Consider the following 16,568-nt stretch of genomic DNA (forward strand, 5'->3'; position numbering starts at 1 on the left):
CTATAAAGTTCCTTAACTTTTTGACTCTTCTAGTTCCTGATAAACATAATGTCCACAACCAATCACAGTAATTGAATCCAACAGGCAAACACCAGCAAATGACCCACTTTGCATGTGCCAAGGCATGTGTTTGCTCCTGTGTGCGTGTGTGTGTGTCACTGTGCCATCTGCAGTACTGGTGTATCAGCCCTCTGTTAGCATTAGCCCAGTAGCTGCTTATCCCCTAATCCAGCCTGTGTGTATGTAAGAGATAAGAAACAGATTCAGCCACAGAAAGATGCAGGAATACCGACTCCTGATGAAATTAGCTTTCAAAAGTAATCATTTTTAGAATACTTGTCAGGGAAGAATAAGGTGCATATTTATGAAAAATTACTGGATATTTATTTCTTTTTATTTGACAAAATACCACATTTTCGTTTAATCATCTTTCATCTCCTTAATGCCAAGTTTGTTTTAAGTTTCTTCTTTGTCCTAAGGTGTCCAAAACCCTAAAATCATTCCTTTTATTTATAAGATATAGAAATTTTTGCAATAAATCTATAAAGAAATTAAGCACATTTTTCATATCAAAACAGCAGTTTTAGTTGGGATGGATGGATGAATGGATGGATGGATGGATGGATGGATGGATGGATGGATGGATGGATGGATGGATGAATGAATGGACGGACGGATGGACGGACAGATGAATGAATGGACGGACGGATGAATGGATGGATGGACGGACAGACGGATGGATGGATGGATGGATGGATGAATGGATGGATGGATGGATGGATGGATGAATGAATGGACGGACGGATGGACGGATGGATGGACGGACGAATGGATGGACGGATGGATGAATGAATGGACGGACGGATGGATGGACAGATGAATGAAAATGAATGGACGGACGGATGAATGGATGGATGGACGGACAGACGGATGGATGGATGGATGAACGGACGGACGGACGAATGGATGGATGGACAGATGAATGGATGGACTAACGGATGTATGGGTGGACAGATGGGTGGATCTCTCAGCTCCCTTGTGCTCATAAAGTGGTAAAGATGGTGAGGGACATTGTGTAGTTTAGTCAAAATGTAGAATTAAAGAAACAAGGCAAGTACATCTAGTGAGCATCTAGTGAGCATCAAGTGAGCATAGTATCACTGAACTGTCAACGATTTATTTCAATAATTTCTAATGAGACACACTGTCCTTCTGGTCCTAATTCAAACCTGACATCCTTGTATTAACCCCACCATCTTGTAGTAGTCAGCACTTTTCCACCTAATCTGATAACCTCCTACACAGTGAATTTAGAAGTGTTAATTTAACTATTAAAGCTACAGTGTGTAATTTTCAGCGACATCTAACGTTCAGACTGCAGACTGCAGCAACATGAACGTCTCCCCCCCACCGCTTCTCCCCCCCAACAGTACGGCGAGCGTTACGGGACAAAATGTCTTCCACGACGTGGGCATCACCTACCTTCTCAAGTGATGAGGTTTGTTTACATAGATAATTTTACAGATAGTATTTCATTAGTCTGTGTAGGGTATAGATTTCATGTAGACTTAAGATAATAAATATACCCGTTATTTTTTCTACGTCGTCGTGACGTTTTGGTGAGCTGCTTTGCATGGTGATATAAACAGACGAAGTAATTGTAATTTAACAGCGAGATTGTGTTCGCTGGAAGAATATATATTCCCCGTTTACAGAGTCCAAGTCTTGTTTGTGGCACGGGGGTTACAACGCGAGGAAGAGGGAAAGGAAGAGGGCAGAGAGGCCGGGGTGAGCGTGCAGCTAGGGCCAGGCGAGAGAGGGGAGCCAGCGGGGTGAGAGCAGAGGAGGAAAGGCTTGAAGATCTCCAAAGGAGCCGGAGAGAAGTAACCGAGGTATATATCCAGAAAATCATTTTACAGAAAATTACTGAATCATTACCTGTGAAACGTCAGGGACGTTGCTGAATAAGTATACTGGAGAGTAACAGCATCATCACGCAGCATGATATTGTTTTAGACAGGTCTGAGCATCCTGTACTCCAAAAACTGCAGTGATATTAGACAATTGTGTGTGTAGGATTAATTACCTGTCCAACAGAAAACTGGCAACTTGAGCGTCACTTTGAAAACCTTTTTCCTCCATCAGTGACTTCCATCGTGTAAATGCCGTGCCAATGTTGATCCGTGTTTTTTTGTCGTTTCTTGTCACGCTTGCGTTTATTCTCGTCGTGTTTCCGCTTCTTAGATGACGGGGGTTCGGTGTCCGCCGCTTTTCGTTGTGATACAGAGTAGGCATGATCCTCCATTCGTCTGATGTTTGGCCACACAGTGCCAAACAGTTTGCAAAGTCACTCACGCCTGCCGCCTTGTTCACCTTTCTTGTTACTGAGGCGCAGTATACCTGCTTCTTCTTCTTCTTTGGTTTCAGGCAGACTAAACGCTTCTCAGGCCTAATACTGCCATCTACTGTTCAGTACCGTCTCAGTTAATCTCTCTCAACTTGCCGTAGTTATTTTCGAGCGTAATGGGAGATCTCGCAATCGCTAGTTTGTTGCCTCTGCGCTTGCCGTAGCGCAAAGATGTCAGCCTCCATGGCTGCGAGACCCGCTCCTATGTAATTATAAATAACGAATTCTAAGGCAACGCAAATATTAAGGTTAAGAGGCTGAGCTCATAGGTGATGATAAATAACATAGTTATGTATAATATATTAAATTTCTGACTTTATATGCCTGTAATTATTACACACTGTAGCTTTAAGCGATTAAATTCAAAAAAAATTTTAAATGTCTATATTGGTCCACACTAAATCAACTTAGAAAAAACTCTGAACACAGTGACAGAGTTGGAAAAACACTCTTAATAGTTGTGCTTCAGTACTTATCAGAGTCGAACTATGCAACACTAGTGTGTGGTGTCAAAACCTAACATTACACAATAGTGTTAATCGTTCACCAATTAATGGTGGTATGCTACACTACAACCACAGCTGCCCCACTATCAGAAGCAAAGCTGCCATACAGAAGGGCCACCAGATTCTCTGAACACCAGCAGCAGACAATGAGGGGAAGTATCGTGGCCCAAAGACAAAACGACTGAGATGGACTGAACTGGAAAACCCATTTGTTGTAAAATTCTGAGAGAAACTGTAGTGTTCATTTTTAAAACCGACACTAACTTACTCATAGTTCAATTAGACAAAACAAGTGATGAACTAAAGATGTAAACCTGAGCCGAAAATGCAGAGATCCCTATATTTTGCTTCAAAGGAGCCCCACATATATCCTATAACTTAAATCACTTTTAAAACCAATATTTTTTATTTCTGAAAATCTTCCAGGTGTATTATATTGGTATTTTTCTTCTAATGTTTTAGTGTCGAATAAGGAAACTTGAGGGGTGCTAATAAACATGATATGACCTCACAGTCAGTCCAATAGGCAACAGAAAAATCAGTGTTCACTATTTATCCTGAAGTGAAACAGCTCTTACCTGCAGGAACTGCACCTTATATACCTCCAACTAATATTGTTGGATTCAGAAAAAAACAACATATTACAACCATGGGTATTTTGTTAAAGTCCTTTAAAAAATTATATTAAATACTGACAATGGAAAACATGTAAATCAGACATGTGTTATCTTGACCCTGTAGGGGATGGAGTACCATTTATTTAATTCCCACAACCTGACAGGTGTCCTGAAAAATGTACAAGGTGGGAAAAGGCCTGCAGTCGACCACAGGAGCAGCTGAACACAAAAGTGATCAGCAGTGATCTTCCATTTTTATCATCATGACAACATATGCCAAATAAAAAAATTATTGATTAAGGCTTAAATGTAGTTAGCTTTTGTTTTTGAATGAAGACGTATGTTGAAACTTCTGGTTGCATCATTTTGGTCTTTGTTTACACAGACTGAGTTTACACAATGGGTTAAATAGGTTGTGTAACTTGATGCACTCAAAGCCAACCTAACTATGTGCCCTACATACTTTTTCCTATGGGGAAGATTTAGGGCATGAATTTGATTTGTCTGTGGTTGCCTTGAATTTCTTTTTTTTTTCTTTATATCTGCCGCCTTTGAATACTTCTCCAAATGCCTTATATAATGTAGAAAGCTTCAGTTCAGTCAGGTGGAGGGATATTATGGCCTACATCGTGTCAACAACATAGTCTTGAACAATATCTTTTAAGGACCTCTACAGTTTTCAGCTGCATTTTCACTGCTTTTTAGTCTTGCTTTCAGTGAATTCACTGAATGAGAGTCAGGGTTTTCCTGAACAGATCCATCACATCGCTACAGACACACAGGACAAACAACCAAGCAAACACAATGCCATAGTTAAAGTGAATTTAGAGAGACCAGTGAACCTTAAAGTCTTGTTTTTAGGCTATTGAAGTCGGAGCACCTGGAGAGGACCCACACATGCAGAAAGACTCCCGGGAGGGTTTTCAACCAAAGACATTCTTGCTGCAAGGCAGCCACAATCAGATTGAAAAATGAATTATGAAATACATTTAGATAAATGTTCTAAACTCAACAGAACCACTGTTTTTTCCTATTAAGAGCTTTGCAATATACATTTTTAAATGGAATCAGCATCTTGTTACCAGCTTACTGTCACATAGACACATTTTTCCTTTTTTTCATTTGCAAATCTATCTTTGCGCCAACAAGATGATTCCTGCAGATTCAGAATTGTGTCCTATTCTAAAAGTTGACTTTCAGAAACTGTTGATCTGCTGCAGGCAGTTTTCTTGGTTTAATATATTATTGATTGGGCTCCACCTGGTATCCGTCTCATTCTTTTTGTAGACACGCAGTAAAATATGTTGTAATGGTAGCTGTCACATATATATTGGATGGAAATACTCTTTAAGAAGACTGTCAGAAATTTTTAAGAACTTTTGAACAGGATCCTGTAAGAACAGAAAAAGAAAGTCTGCATCTGTGAAATCAAACTGCTACAATTACTTTTTTTCCCATACAGGTTAAAGATGACTTTTTCCCATGATTTCAATCATGCCTGAGCTTTTTAATTGTTTAAATTTGCACTTTAACACTCTTTTCCTTTCGGAATTGTACTATTACTATTTATTGTAATTCCAGTTTTAACCCTAACTCCTGTTTTCCTTTTTTTTCTTCTGCTGATTCTTTTCCTGTAAAACACCAGAAAATGGTTTTGTGTCCAACTTAGACCCTGTCCTTCAGATAGATTATCAGTTTAAATCTGTGGATGTATTTTTACTTCCTTCTTCAAACAGGTAGCAGCATCCATAAAACAGCATTTAGTCATAATTTTAAATATGTCTCTATGCAACATCTCACAAAGACTTTTAAACCTGAAAGAAAGAATGTTAAGTCAAAGAAAATAATAGAAGTAGTACCTGGTCTAGGGAGAAATGGAGCTAGACTGTACCCTGGTGGTTAAAGAAATCTTTTAAATGAGAGTAAATTTTGTATTTCCTCTGGAAATCAATGTTCCCAGCGTCTGGAGGAACAGGGGAGGGAAACAAATCCCATGTTGCTTAAAGTCCAGGTTGGTTTGGGATACCATGTCATCTACTGGTGATGTTTTACTATGTTTTCTTGTGTCCTCAGTCAAAGCAGTCATCTGCAAGGATTTTTTTTTTTAGAGCACTGCATGCTTTCTTCTGCTCATAAGCTGTATGGAGATGCTGAATTTATTTTCCAGCAGGACTAGGCACTTCTCCACACAGCTAAAGGTACAAAAACCTTGTTAATTGCCATGCCGTTAATGTATTTAATTGACCAGCGAACAGGTCTAACTTGAACCCCTTTAAGAATCTATGAGCTTCTGTCAAGAGTAACAATACCAAAGGCTGCTATAGAAGTAACCTGGGATTCTTTCAGACTACAGCAGAACTACAGGGAGCCTCCAAACCCCACCACATCAGGCCAGTAATTATATGGCAAAAAGAGACCCAAGCAAGTATGGAGTCAATAGAAATAACGTACTTCTCAGAAGACTCGTTTTAAGGAGCTCAAGTGATATAAAAAAAAAAAGACATTTAACTTTTGGATTTTTATTATCTGTAAGCAATAACCAACATAAGGACATGAAATAAGGAATAACATATTTATAGATTTATGTGTAATAAATAAAGTTCCACTTTCTAGAATGAATGTCAGATTTTTGTCACTTTTATACCTGGATTTTCCCACTGTGAGACAATAAAGCTATTTCTAGTCTATGGTAGACTGTAGATGGACCATAGGGTTGATGTATTTATGTTGAGTTATTGTTCAAAAGACATGTCTAAAGAAACTGAAATTAATTTTTATTTGAACAGCATGCTCTATCTGAAAAGTTTGATCTGTTTTAGATATGAAAAAATAAACTTTGTTGTTGTTTCTAGTTGTAGTTTCTCTCACTTTTTAATGCTGTCCTGAATGCTTTTTGTCATGATCTGGCCTGTTTGCTCTCCCTTAATTGGTTATTTTTTTCACGTGTCGTTTTCCCTCGCTGCCTCCATTATCATTTATTCCTCTCACCTGTTTCCTTTGGCTTATATTCTGTTCAGCCTGAGCACTCGGGGCCAGAGCATTATTTATTTTTCTGTTAGTCTGTCGAGTTCTGTTCATTTGATGCCACGGTTCATGTTCAGGATCCTGGCGGCCAGTTGAAGGAGGGTTTTGTGTTTGTCTCTTCTCCTGCTCGTCCACTGTTCCTCCCCTGCTGAGCCCTCTGGGTTTTTGGCTCTGTACGCGGGGAGGTTCAGTTTTTATCAAAGTAAGCCTGGCTCCAAGGTGGAGACCAGTTTAAAGGTCCTGCATTCAGTTCTGGTTCCACGTCCTGTCTCAGCTACCCTGTTCCACTGAGCCTGCCCGTCTGCACCTGATCCTGTCTGCTCCTGTGTGTGACCGTCTGATCACGCTTTTGACTCTGCTGGACTCTGAACCTGCCTGGAGGCCTGGATCCTGTTCTGTCTGCTCCTGTCTGTTCTGGATCCCTGACCAGGATCGGCTTCCTGCATGACCTCTGGGACTGCAGCACTGGGGACATTCTTGAACTGGACTGTTAAACCAGGTAAGTGACCAACTCAGATAATCATCTTCTGTCAGATGATCGTTGTCACTTACCTGGGTATCTCCCACTAACAGAGTGTCTGTGATTGGGCGGTGCCCCGCCCCCAACCTGCAGTTACTGTGTGCCACAGATCCTAGCAGCTCCCCTTTTAGTTGTGTTTTTCATTAAATAAACGTTTTGAACTTGCCCACTGACTGTCTCCTTGAATACTGGGTCCATCTGTCCTCGCTTCATGACCCTTTTATGATATATTAAACAACAAATATATTGTTATAGACTGAATGATTAGCAGTTTTATTAATAGTTATATTCTTAGCAGTTATTGATGCTGCATGCACTCATATTGCAATAAGGATACATTTATATTGTGCAGCTGAAAAAATAAATAGATTTATTTGACCAATAAAATTTCAGGTAAATTATTATGCATGTACAGTCATGTTCAGTGTAATGATAAATCTTCTTCATGCTCCAGGGTTACCTGTGGAGTACCACAGGGATCAGTGCTAGGACCAATTAATCAGCTATATCTGTCTTTAAACCAAGATAAAGCTAACCCATTACATTACAGGCATTTCTGAAGACAAAAACACGGATGACTCTTGAATTTCTGCTCCTGAATGCAGGCAAAACAGAAGTTATAGTCTTTGGACTATATTATTTTTGATCAGGACCTGTCATTTAAACCTCATTTCAAAGAGGTTTCTAGAATTTCCTTCTATCATCTGAGGAATATTGCAAAAATTAGAAATATCCTGTCCTGGGGTGATGCTGAGAAACTAGTCCATGCATTTGTTACTTCAAGGCTGGACTATTGTAATTCTTTACTATCAGGAGGTCCACAGCTGTAGTTAAAAGCCTTCAGCTGATCCAAAATGCTGCAGATGGAGTTCTGATGAAAATTAAAAAGAGAAATCATATCTCTCCTATCCTGGCTTCCCTTCATTGGCTTCCTGTTAAATCCAGAATAGAATTTAAAATGCTGCTCCTCACATATAAAGCCTTAAATGGCCAAGCTCCATCTTATATCAGAGATAAGAATGTTCCCTAAATTCCTAACCTAGCACTTCGCTCTCAATCTGCAGGTTTACTAGTGGTTCCTAGAATTTCTAAACGAATTGGAGGCAGATCTTTTAGTTGTCAGGCTCCTCTCTTGTGGAACCAACTACCAGTTTTAGACCGTGAGGCAGACACCCTGTCTACTTTTAAGGCTAGGCTTAAAACTTTCCTTTTTGATAAAGCTTATAGTTAGAGTGGCTCAGATTATCCTGAGGTATCTCTATAGTTATGCTGATATAGGCTTAGAGTGTTGGAGGACATAGGGGTCCCTTTTTCCATCTTTCTGCTTCATTCTATCTATTCTCCCATTCAGCAGAATTTGTTAGTTCAATCTCAACACTGTGCTCTCTGCTTTTTCTCACAGTAGCTTCATCTGATTGGTTCCTGTTTGGCAGTGACGCCATCCTGGAGTGAAATATCAGCTGTGCTGCTGCCATCAACACCTTTGTTTATAGATGTTCGAGATCGTCAAATTTTTTAGAGTAGTCCTGTTTCTCTGAATGTGACTGATTATTGAACTTTATTTGTTTGTATCTATCTCCTCAATTAGAACATATTGAATCTGTTTGATATTATAAAAATTTGTAATTAGAACTTAGTGATGGAAAGATTTCCTCCATCTTCTCCCACTTAGTCCTGTCAGGGTCACGGTGCGGCCTGTGTATATCTCCGGCAGAACCCATGCATGTACAGGGAGTACACACAAACTTTGTGCAAAGACCCTGGGGCAGGAATTAGAGCCAGAACCTTCTTGCTGCAAGGCAAAAGCGCTACCCATTGCTTCACCGTGTAGTCTGGAAAGAATTAATTCTTTTAAAAATCACAGCAATCTTCAAAGAAGCTTTTTTTAAGGATGGTACCCATCATTTTTCCCCTGAGGAACAAATTGTTTTTTTTAGGTTGAAGCTCCTGATATATTCTCTGCTTCAGAGGGAGATGAGCTTGTTTACTTGTTAATGGCTCAAATGGGCTGGCAACTCGGGTAGCAAACAGGTGAGACTGATCTGCTTCTCTCCTTAAGCAGCTACAAACACCTTAAAGTCCGTCTGTGTGCATTCGGCATGACTTTGCATGCTGCTGATATGTGATGTGGGTGCTCACGCCCCCCTCCCAGGCAGTCTCTCTAGCTGTGCTTGAAAGGGACGGTGAGTCACACTGGAAAGTCCAAAGCAGTGGCAGCATATGGCCCAGTGGATTAAGGTATTATGTGGTGAGGCAAGTGACAGAGAAAGCCTCCTCTAAGCACTGATTTTGCTAATTGCTTACCAAGCCAGCATCTATAACTCTGGACACCAAAATGGCAGCAACTTAAAACCTTCAATCCAATTTCTCTGTGCCATCCTCCAACGTGATGAGTCGTGGTTGTGCCCAAAAACAAACTGTGATTATTGTTCACCGGACCACAGTGGAGCAGAAAGCTATAAGGACCTAAACCTAATGTCAAACAATTTAACTGGCCAGGGGGAAAAAATCACTTATTATCTACGACAGATATTGATCCGATTAAGCTGTGCATAATGTTTGTTTTTTGGACCAAGAACACACAACGACAAAATCCCTCAGTATAATATCCTATCCTAGTATTACTACTAATTGCCAAAAAAAAACATTACTGTTAATTGGAAGACGGTGAAATCCCCAACTGTAATTGAATGGGAACAGAGACTAAAACAGATTTATTTGAAGGGGAAAAAAATGACTGCTTCATTACAGCTGAAAACTGACCTTTTAATCAGAGATAGCGCATAATTAAAGAATATTTAGATCTATAAATTACAGGGTTTATAATGAAGAAAGAAGAGGGAAGAAAAAAATTATATTACTATGGAAACCTGCTTAACATTTGTGGGTGTTTTTTTTTAATATACAAATATTTCACATCACTATATTGTTGTATATTATTGTACCAGTTGTATCATGTTTGCTGAGATGTGGAGAACATTCATATTATGTAGAGCGAGATATATGGACAAAATATCTTTAATATTATTATTATTATTATTGTTTTCACTTGTCTCAGATAATAATGTTCTTTTTGTATTGTTCTATAAAAGAATTGAAATAAAAAGTTCTAAAAAAAAATCCCTCAGGATTCTACCTCATGTGAAATTCAGTTAAACTGATCGACCAGTAGCAGAGGGAGATCTGGGCCAAAAGACAGTTTGTTTGATTATTCTGGTAGTTTTTGGACTTTGCTATTTAATTTATGACGTAAAATTGCCTTTGCAATTTAGTTAGGCTAAAGGGTGAGCTTGGTCATGTGTTTAACCAGTTCTATTTACCCTTTTTCATCCAGCAAAACCTACAAGCTGATCCTCAGCGCTGATTATTTTAGTTGTGCAATAAGCTTTAAGCAGTTAAACTGAACTAACAGAATTATCCTTTAAATTATTGTAACAATGACCAAATATAAAAAATCACATACACAACATGTCATAAATAATGGTTTTCTAATTGTATTGCTTTGGATCTCATATATGGTTATATATGGTTATCAAAACGTCTGGGCTATAATATACAACGAATCATATATAAGACTCAAACTCACTGCGGATCCAGACATTTGAATTGAGAAAGCTTCCTGGAGAGGTGGCGAAACGTCTTCAAATCTTGAAAACCAAGTCCAGTGGATATTTTTTGAATTTTTACGGAATGACTATGACCTGGATGACTGAGAACCTTCATCAGCAACGAATCATATTACCAATATTACCATAGCAGAAGTAAAGAAAAACTCTTTTGAACATAAGTGTGGCAAACAAAACTTTGAGAAGTTTTAAAAGTTTTTAATCCATAGTCTTCCCTAAGCTTGGAGGTCCAAAAAAGCAACAATTTAAATATGTAAATAAATAAATAACCTTAATATAAACCCTCAATGTGACTCTATAGCTAAAATAAAGAACCACCACAAATAAATAAATCTAATATATAAATAATTTCATACGCTATGAAATTAGATATGCTTGTTTTTTGTTTTCTTTTTTACTATCAGTGTTTCATGGTTTTGGGTTTGCTTGACTTTAATAACCAGTCAGGTGTTAAATATATATATTTGAAGTACCACAGAGACAGCTATTTTTATGGTATAGTAAACTACGGGAACTATTTAGATGGTTTCTGTTTGCTTGAGCTGTAGGCTGCAAATTAAAGCACTGAATTTTAACATCATTATTCTATTGTGTTGTTTTTTTTTTCTCTTTTTTTTAAACAGCCCTTGGTGAACATTTTGTTTGTGAAAAGGACCTAACCAAAAAGCTTTGCTTACTTATTGCAAGCAAAAGCTAGAAAACATTACTCTGACTCTAATTCATTTTTCTATGTGTTCTCAGTGAATTACACTGCAATAAATAATTAACATTTTATCAGTGTTTTAATGAACTGCAATATAATACTTTTGATAATATATATGTGATGTAACTACTCAATAAATCAGTATTTTTTTTTAAATATGTGGAACTTGTGGCAGTCCAAACAAATTTAATTTTTCCTGCAAATATTTTACAAATGAAAATCATTTTAGAATCAGTCTTTTTAATGACATCATTTTTAAAGGAAATCTGACATAAATATTATTTTATAACAGAATTATTTGGCACTTTTTGCACTCTGTACAATCTGTTCTTTCTAATTCAGTTGCTTCTTACTTTACTGGAAACGGCTAGTTGCATTTATTAGTTAATTAATCAGTTAGATCTAAATAAGAATGTATATAATTTCAACAAAATCTCACTGAGACTATATTGGTAATTCAAATTAAAAGGTTTAAGGTGAAAGATTAAACCTGAGACAAAATGTACTGAAAATATACAGGACAAATGATCTGCATTATACAAAATAAAACATTATATATATTTAGATCAGTAAAACAGAGTAGGTGTGTTTCCATAAAATTAAAGCATAATCTGGAGAGAATAAAATTCGGGACTATAAAGGGAAGGGATGAGCAGATGGGGTGCTAATAATTTAATCTCACCTTTAGGGAAAGAGTTTGGTTGAACCACATAAAGAAACGCGTGGACCATGTGAAAAAGGATTCCTATGGTCCCCGGCTCGTAGTATGCGTGGGTGTCATAAACCGCTGCGGGAACAAACCCAAAGTCCAGCGGTTCCACCGGCGGAGGGGACCGCTGCCTGCGGGGGTCTGACCTGACCCCATCCCGTTGGCCGTCCCTTTCCTCGGCATGCTGCTCCGCACAGGTAGCCCCCCACCAAAGCAGCAGGACGAGCCACTGTGTCCAAAACATAGCTCAGTGGTAATAATAACTTTAAAAAAAGCACCAGCAGACCAGAGTAAAGCGCGCGTGGATCCAGTCGGGATGGAGAAAGCAGCTGACACCTGTTCCTCCAGCAGGACCAGAAACACCTTCAAACATCCAGCAGCCGTTAGCTTCTGGTTCTCCTCCACGGACTCATCCCTGACATCCTTCCCCGAACACCTGCCGCAGTGTGTGGGACTCTCACTTTGCCGGTGTCCTCGGGTTCACCGGACCGAGAGCTAAGAGCAGCCTAATCTCACGTGCACGGAGAAGAGGACTCAACTGCGCTCGTGCTCGCCAGAAAACTCTACTGCGCATCTGCGGCGCGTGACCCTCAGCCACCACCTGTTCATGTAAACTAATAGCTGCTCCCTCGCTCCACAGATTCCCCCGATTGGGATTTTTAGTCACATTTTTCAGGTTATCAGACGAATTCAATATAAAATTGAGAAAATAAAAAGCAAACTTACGGCTAACTTAAGTGAAACGTGTGTTATATCCAGTGGTCTAGTTGTAAAAAAAAAAAAAAGATTTATTTAATTATTATTATTATTGTAGCACACATAGCCTAATTAATATAGTCTATTAACCTAAAGAAATATGCATGGTATGGTTGTTACATGTCAGGTATGCTGACCTTGAACAAGGCACCTTACAGTGGAACAGCAGTCAGTCACTAGCCTGACGTAGTAGTCCTATTCAATTCTAGTCAGAATATGAGTCTGATACTGCTCCATAGAGCTGTGATTATGGGGCGTGTTTCGAACGAACCAGGAAAAAAAATGCCTCTGCACTCAATTGGATAGACCTACAACCAATAAGAGCGACGGAGTGCGTGACCTATGTTAAGCGAGGCATAGTTGTTGTCAACAAAAATCAAAGCGTGCAGTTGCACGCCTAGAATAAGATGAGCCTTGATCGTGTTTCTCTGTTCCTCTTTTAAAATGAATTTGCTGTCGATATCTTCTAGAACAGACCTAATAGCAGAATCTACACACCTCAACTCTCCAGCGGCAGCCATTGTTGTTGTCACCCAAGTGCTTTGGTGACGTGGTTGATTACGTTACTGTTGATCATCTGTCCATCATCGTATAAAGCCCGCCCTGACAATTTGATTGGCCCGCCAGATATTGTGCGAGCTAGAGTCCTGCACGGGTCGAGTTTTACCAACCCGAACCCGTTAGGATGACTACCGAACCCGACCCGTCACCCGCGGATATCTTCAGTTCAAATCCAAACCCGACCCGACCCGTTGATATTTAACTTGCAACCCGACCCGTTAACACATCCAGTAATAGGCTATAGTACGCTGCGCTGCAGAACAGCGCCATTAACACTGCAGCAGACGTGTATGCACTGACTGTGGCCTTTTTGGAGGGAAGCCCACACTGCCGCCGGCAGGGCTTTAAGCTACAGCAAGGGTGACCCCAGTGCCTGATTGATATAACATTTCTGATGTCCATAACAACACACACGCACAAAAAAAAAAATCACCAACTACCCGCCCGCACTAAAAAAATATCTGCCCGACCCCGCGTACCCGTTTATTTTTATTTATGTATTTTTCCCCCGCAAAAGAGCATTTTAGCGGGTGACCCGTCAGGGACCTGCGGGTACCCGACCCGTTGCAGGACTCTAGAGTAGAGACTGACACGGGAGTGGATTTTCACTCCTGTCCCGTCCCACTCCCACAGAAAAAAATTGTGTCCCGTCCCGATCCCGGGCCAGAGTAGAAATCTAAATCCTGTCACGTCCCACTCCTGGTGAAATTACTCCCACTCCCATCCCGCTCCCATTCAGAATGACTCCTGCTCCTGCTCCACTCCCATTCTTGTTGTTTTTGAGCGCGGGTGAAAAACTCAGAGCGGAAGTTACTATTGGTTTGCTCCCGCTCCCGTCTGCTCCCGTTAATGTTTAATCCTGTACCGTCCCAATCCCGTGATCGTTACTAATACTGACTCCCATCCCACGGGAATCCCACGGGAATCCCGTGACCCGTGGGATTCCCGAAAAAATGTCAGTCTCTACTCTAGAGCGAACATACTCGCGCTACTATTGAGCAACCAGATCGAACTTCCCGACCTCAAACGTTGTGGGCGGGACTAAGTTCGGAATGGCACCCAGCCTAGTCAGTCCCTGGACCGGCATGGCTATCACTGCCCCTACATGGTTAGGGACTAATGCAGAGGACAAATTTCCCACTATAATCAGCTTCATAGTCATGGTAGGCCACTTCTTGTTTTTATTTATTTTGCTCAGGCTACTAGTAAGCAGGGGCAGACCTAGATGGGGGGCCAGGGTTGGCCATGGCCACCCCTACCATTTTTCCCCCTCTAATACAGACGGTGGCAGCAGTAATACTCTGAAGGGGAATGTTCAAACTTATTAAATATTTACATTTTTCATATATTAACAACTGATTGACAACAGAAACACTGCAGTTGATTATGCACATCAATATACAAACATTACAGATGATAGATACAGAATTCATGCTCTTTTATGAACTAAATTTTGAATTATTTGGGGTAAAGATAAAATTACCTGGCTCTGCAAGACATCTAGGAGTTTTCAGTGAAATCATAGATAAAAAAAAAACTACTTTAATAATAACATAAAAATTCATTAAATGTGGATATTAGTAGATTTATATATCTTTTTTTTTTTTTTTTGCAAAATGATTATTGATAAAAGCAGGTAATGACAATTGAAATATGTTGGTCCCAGAACTCAAACCTTAAAGAATTTTGTCCAATAAACATTTTATTTACACAGCGTAGATGTTCAAATATATGCGTCTATTTGCTATCAAATGCTGTAGGAAAGTATAGTTTGTCTTTATTTAGAAAATATGGATGTTGTGCTTGTTCCTGTTGGAACAGTGTAGATTGACCCTGAGCTTCTGGTGCCTGTCGACCGCCACTCAATGTTCATTGGTTATTGACTGGCCACCCCTATTAGGATTTTCTGGCTACGCCTCTGCTAGTAAACCCACAGCCTGCCAAATATTCAAAGGGCAATATTACTGCCATTATGGTTAATATATAGTAGACATTTTACACATTCAGGGATAAAATATCACAAGGGATGGTATGGTATTCATTTGCTGTGTACTTGATTGATATTTTTTTGAAGCGAAGCTTTTTAAATTGCCTTGTCGCTGAGATTTGCTATAAATCTTATTTCTTCATTATTTCTTTGCAGAGAGCTGTTCTGTAAATTTAACTGAACAAGAAAATGTTCAGTCCCTGTAACCTGCTGGCCTCTAAGCATATGAAAGGTTGAGAAACGCATGAAGCTCAGGTTCAAAAGAGGGAAATCCCAGACATTTTACCAGTATGGGCTGCATCACAATGCAGTGTTGGGACACATTTCTTCTAACATAGAACTGGGCCTGTAACTTCCCCAGTTAAAGGTCATTAATATGATGTTCTAGAACTAGATGTTTCCAGGAAGAAAAGCTCTCGCAAGTGTATCTAAGTGATGACTGAGACCCCTTCAGAGTCTGTACTGGTGAAACAGTGGGCTGCAGTGTTCCCACTCTTAACAGAGAGCGCAGTGACGTTTTTCAGTGAAACACCCACCCTGTTCCCTTGCTTTCACTCATTCACATCATACAACACAGGGTTGCAAAACAAAGTCTGTTTATTCTCCTAACATAAAAGGAGATGCACATAAAAAAAAAAAATCCTCAGGATGATGGTTTCATACATTAAGAAACACACTAGTGATGGCCAGTCCCATTTTTATAACATATGTAGAATCATTCTGCTTCTTTAACAGGGATGCTTCTTCTATCCCCGCTGTTTTTGCCTGTGTTGATTTGGAGTAAAGCCCAATCATTTCCTCTTTGCTTCTACTTTAGTGGCTCCAAAATCCTTTGCTTCCACCTTAAAAACATAATAGTGGTACATACATAACAAAATAATAACATAAAAAAATAATAATTCTCACAATCTTACAATTGAATGATACTCAAATAACTTTAAAAAGAAAAATCTGAAAAGTGCGGTGTGCATTTGTATTCATAAAACTGCCTTTAGAAATCACCCAATTATACCAGCCGTATTTAATATTGGGATAAATGCCGCTGTTTGGTAACTATTGCACAAAACTGGGAACAATTGCAAACTAAAAAGTAAAGGCTGATCTAAACTGACAGGCTGGGTAAACAAAGCATTCATGATGGGAGCATAATGC

General features: G+C 39.5%; 1 protein-coding gene across 14 annotated transcripts in view; it reads right to left on the reverse strand.

The window, feature by feature from the left end:
- Positions 1–12,654, reverse strand: part of prom1b (prominin 1 b) — a 46,023-nt gene extending 33,369 nt beyond the window's left edge. For 7 of the 14 annotated variants that reach the window (XM_038271886.1, XM_038271887.1, XM_038271892.1 and 4 more), the window contains exon 1: positions 12,086–12,356. In XM_038271886.1, the coding sequence (XP_038127814.1) occupies positions 12,086–12,356 (271 nt within the window). Of the gene's footprint in view, positions 1–12,085 lie in introns of all 14 variants that reach the window. The other 7 variants (XM_038271888.1, XM_038271884.1, XM_038271885.1 and 4 more) reach the window with 2 other exon arrangements.
- Positions 12,655–16,568: the final 3,914 nt, after the last annotated feature.

The sequence above is a fragment of the Cyprinodon tularosa genome, unplaced genomic scaffold (genome assembly GCF_016077235.1).
Source record: "Cyprinodon tularosa strain WSP-4 unplaced genomic scaffold, ASM1607723v1 ctg81, whole genome shotgun sequence".
NCBI lineage: Eukaryota > Metazoa > Chordata > Actinopteri > Cyprinodontiformes > Cyprinodontidae > Cyprinodon > Cyprinodon tularosa.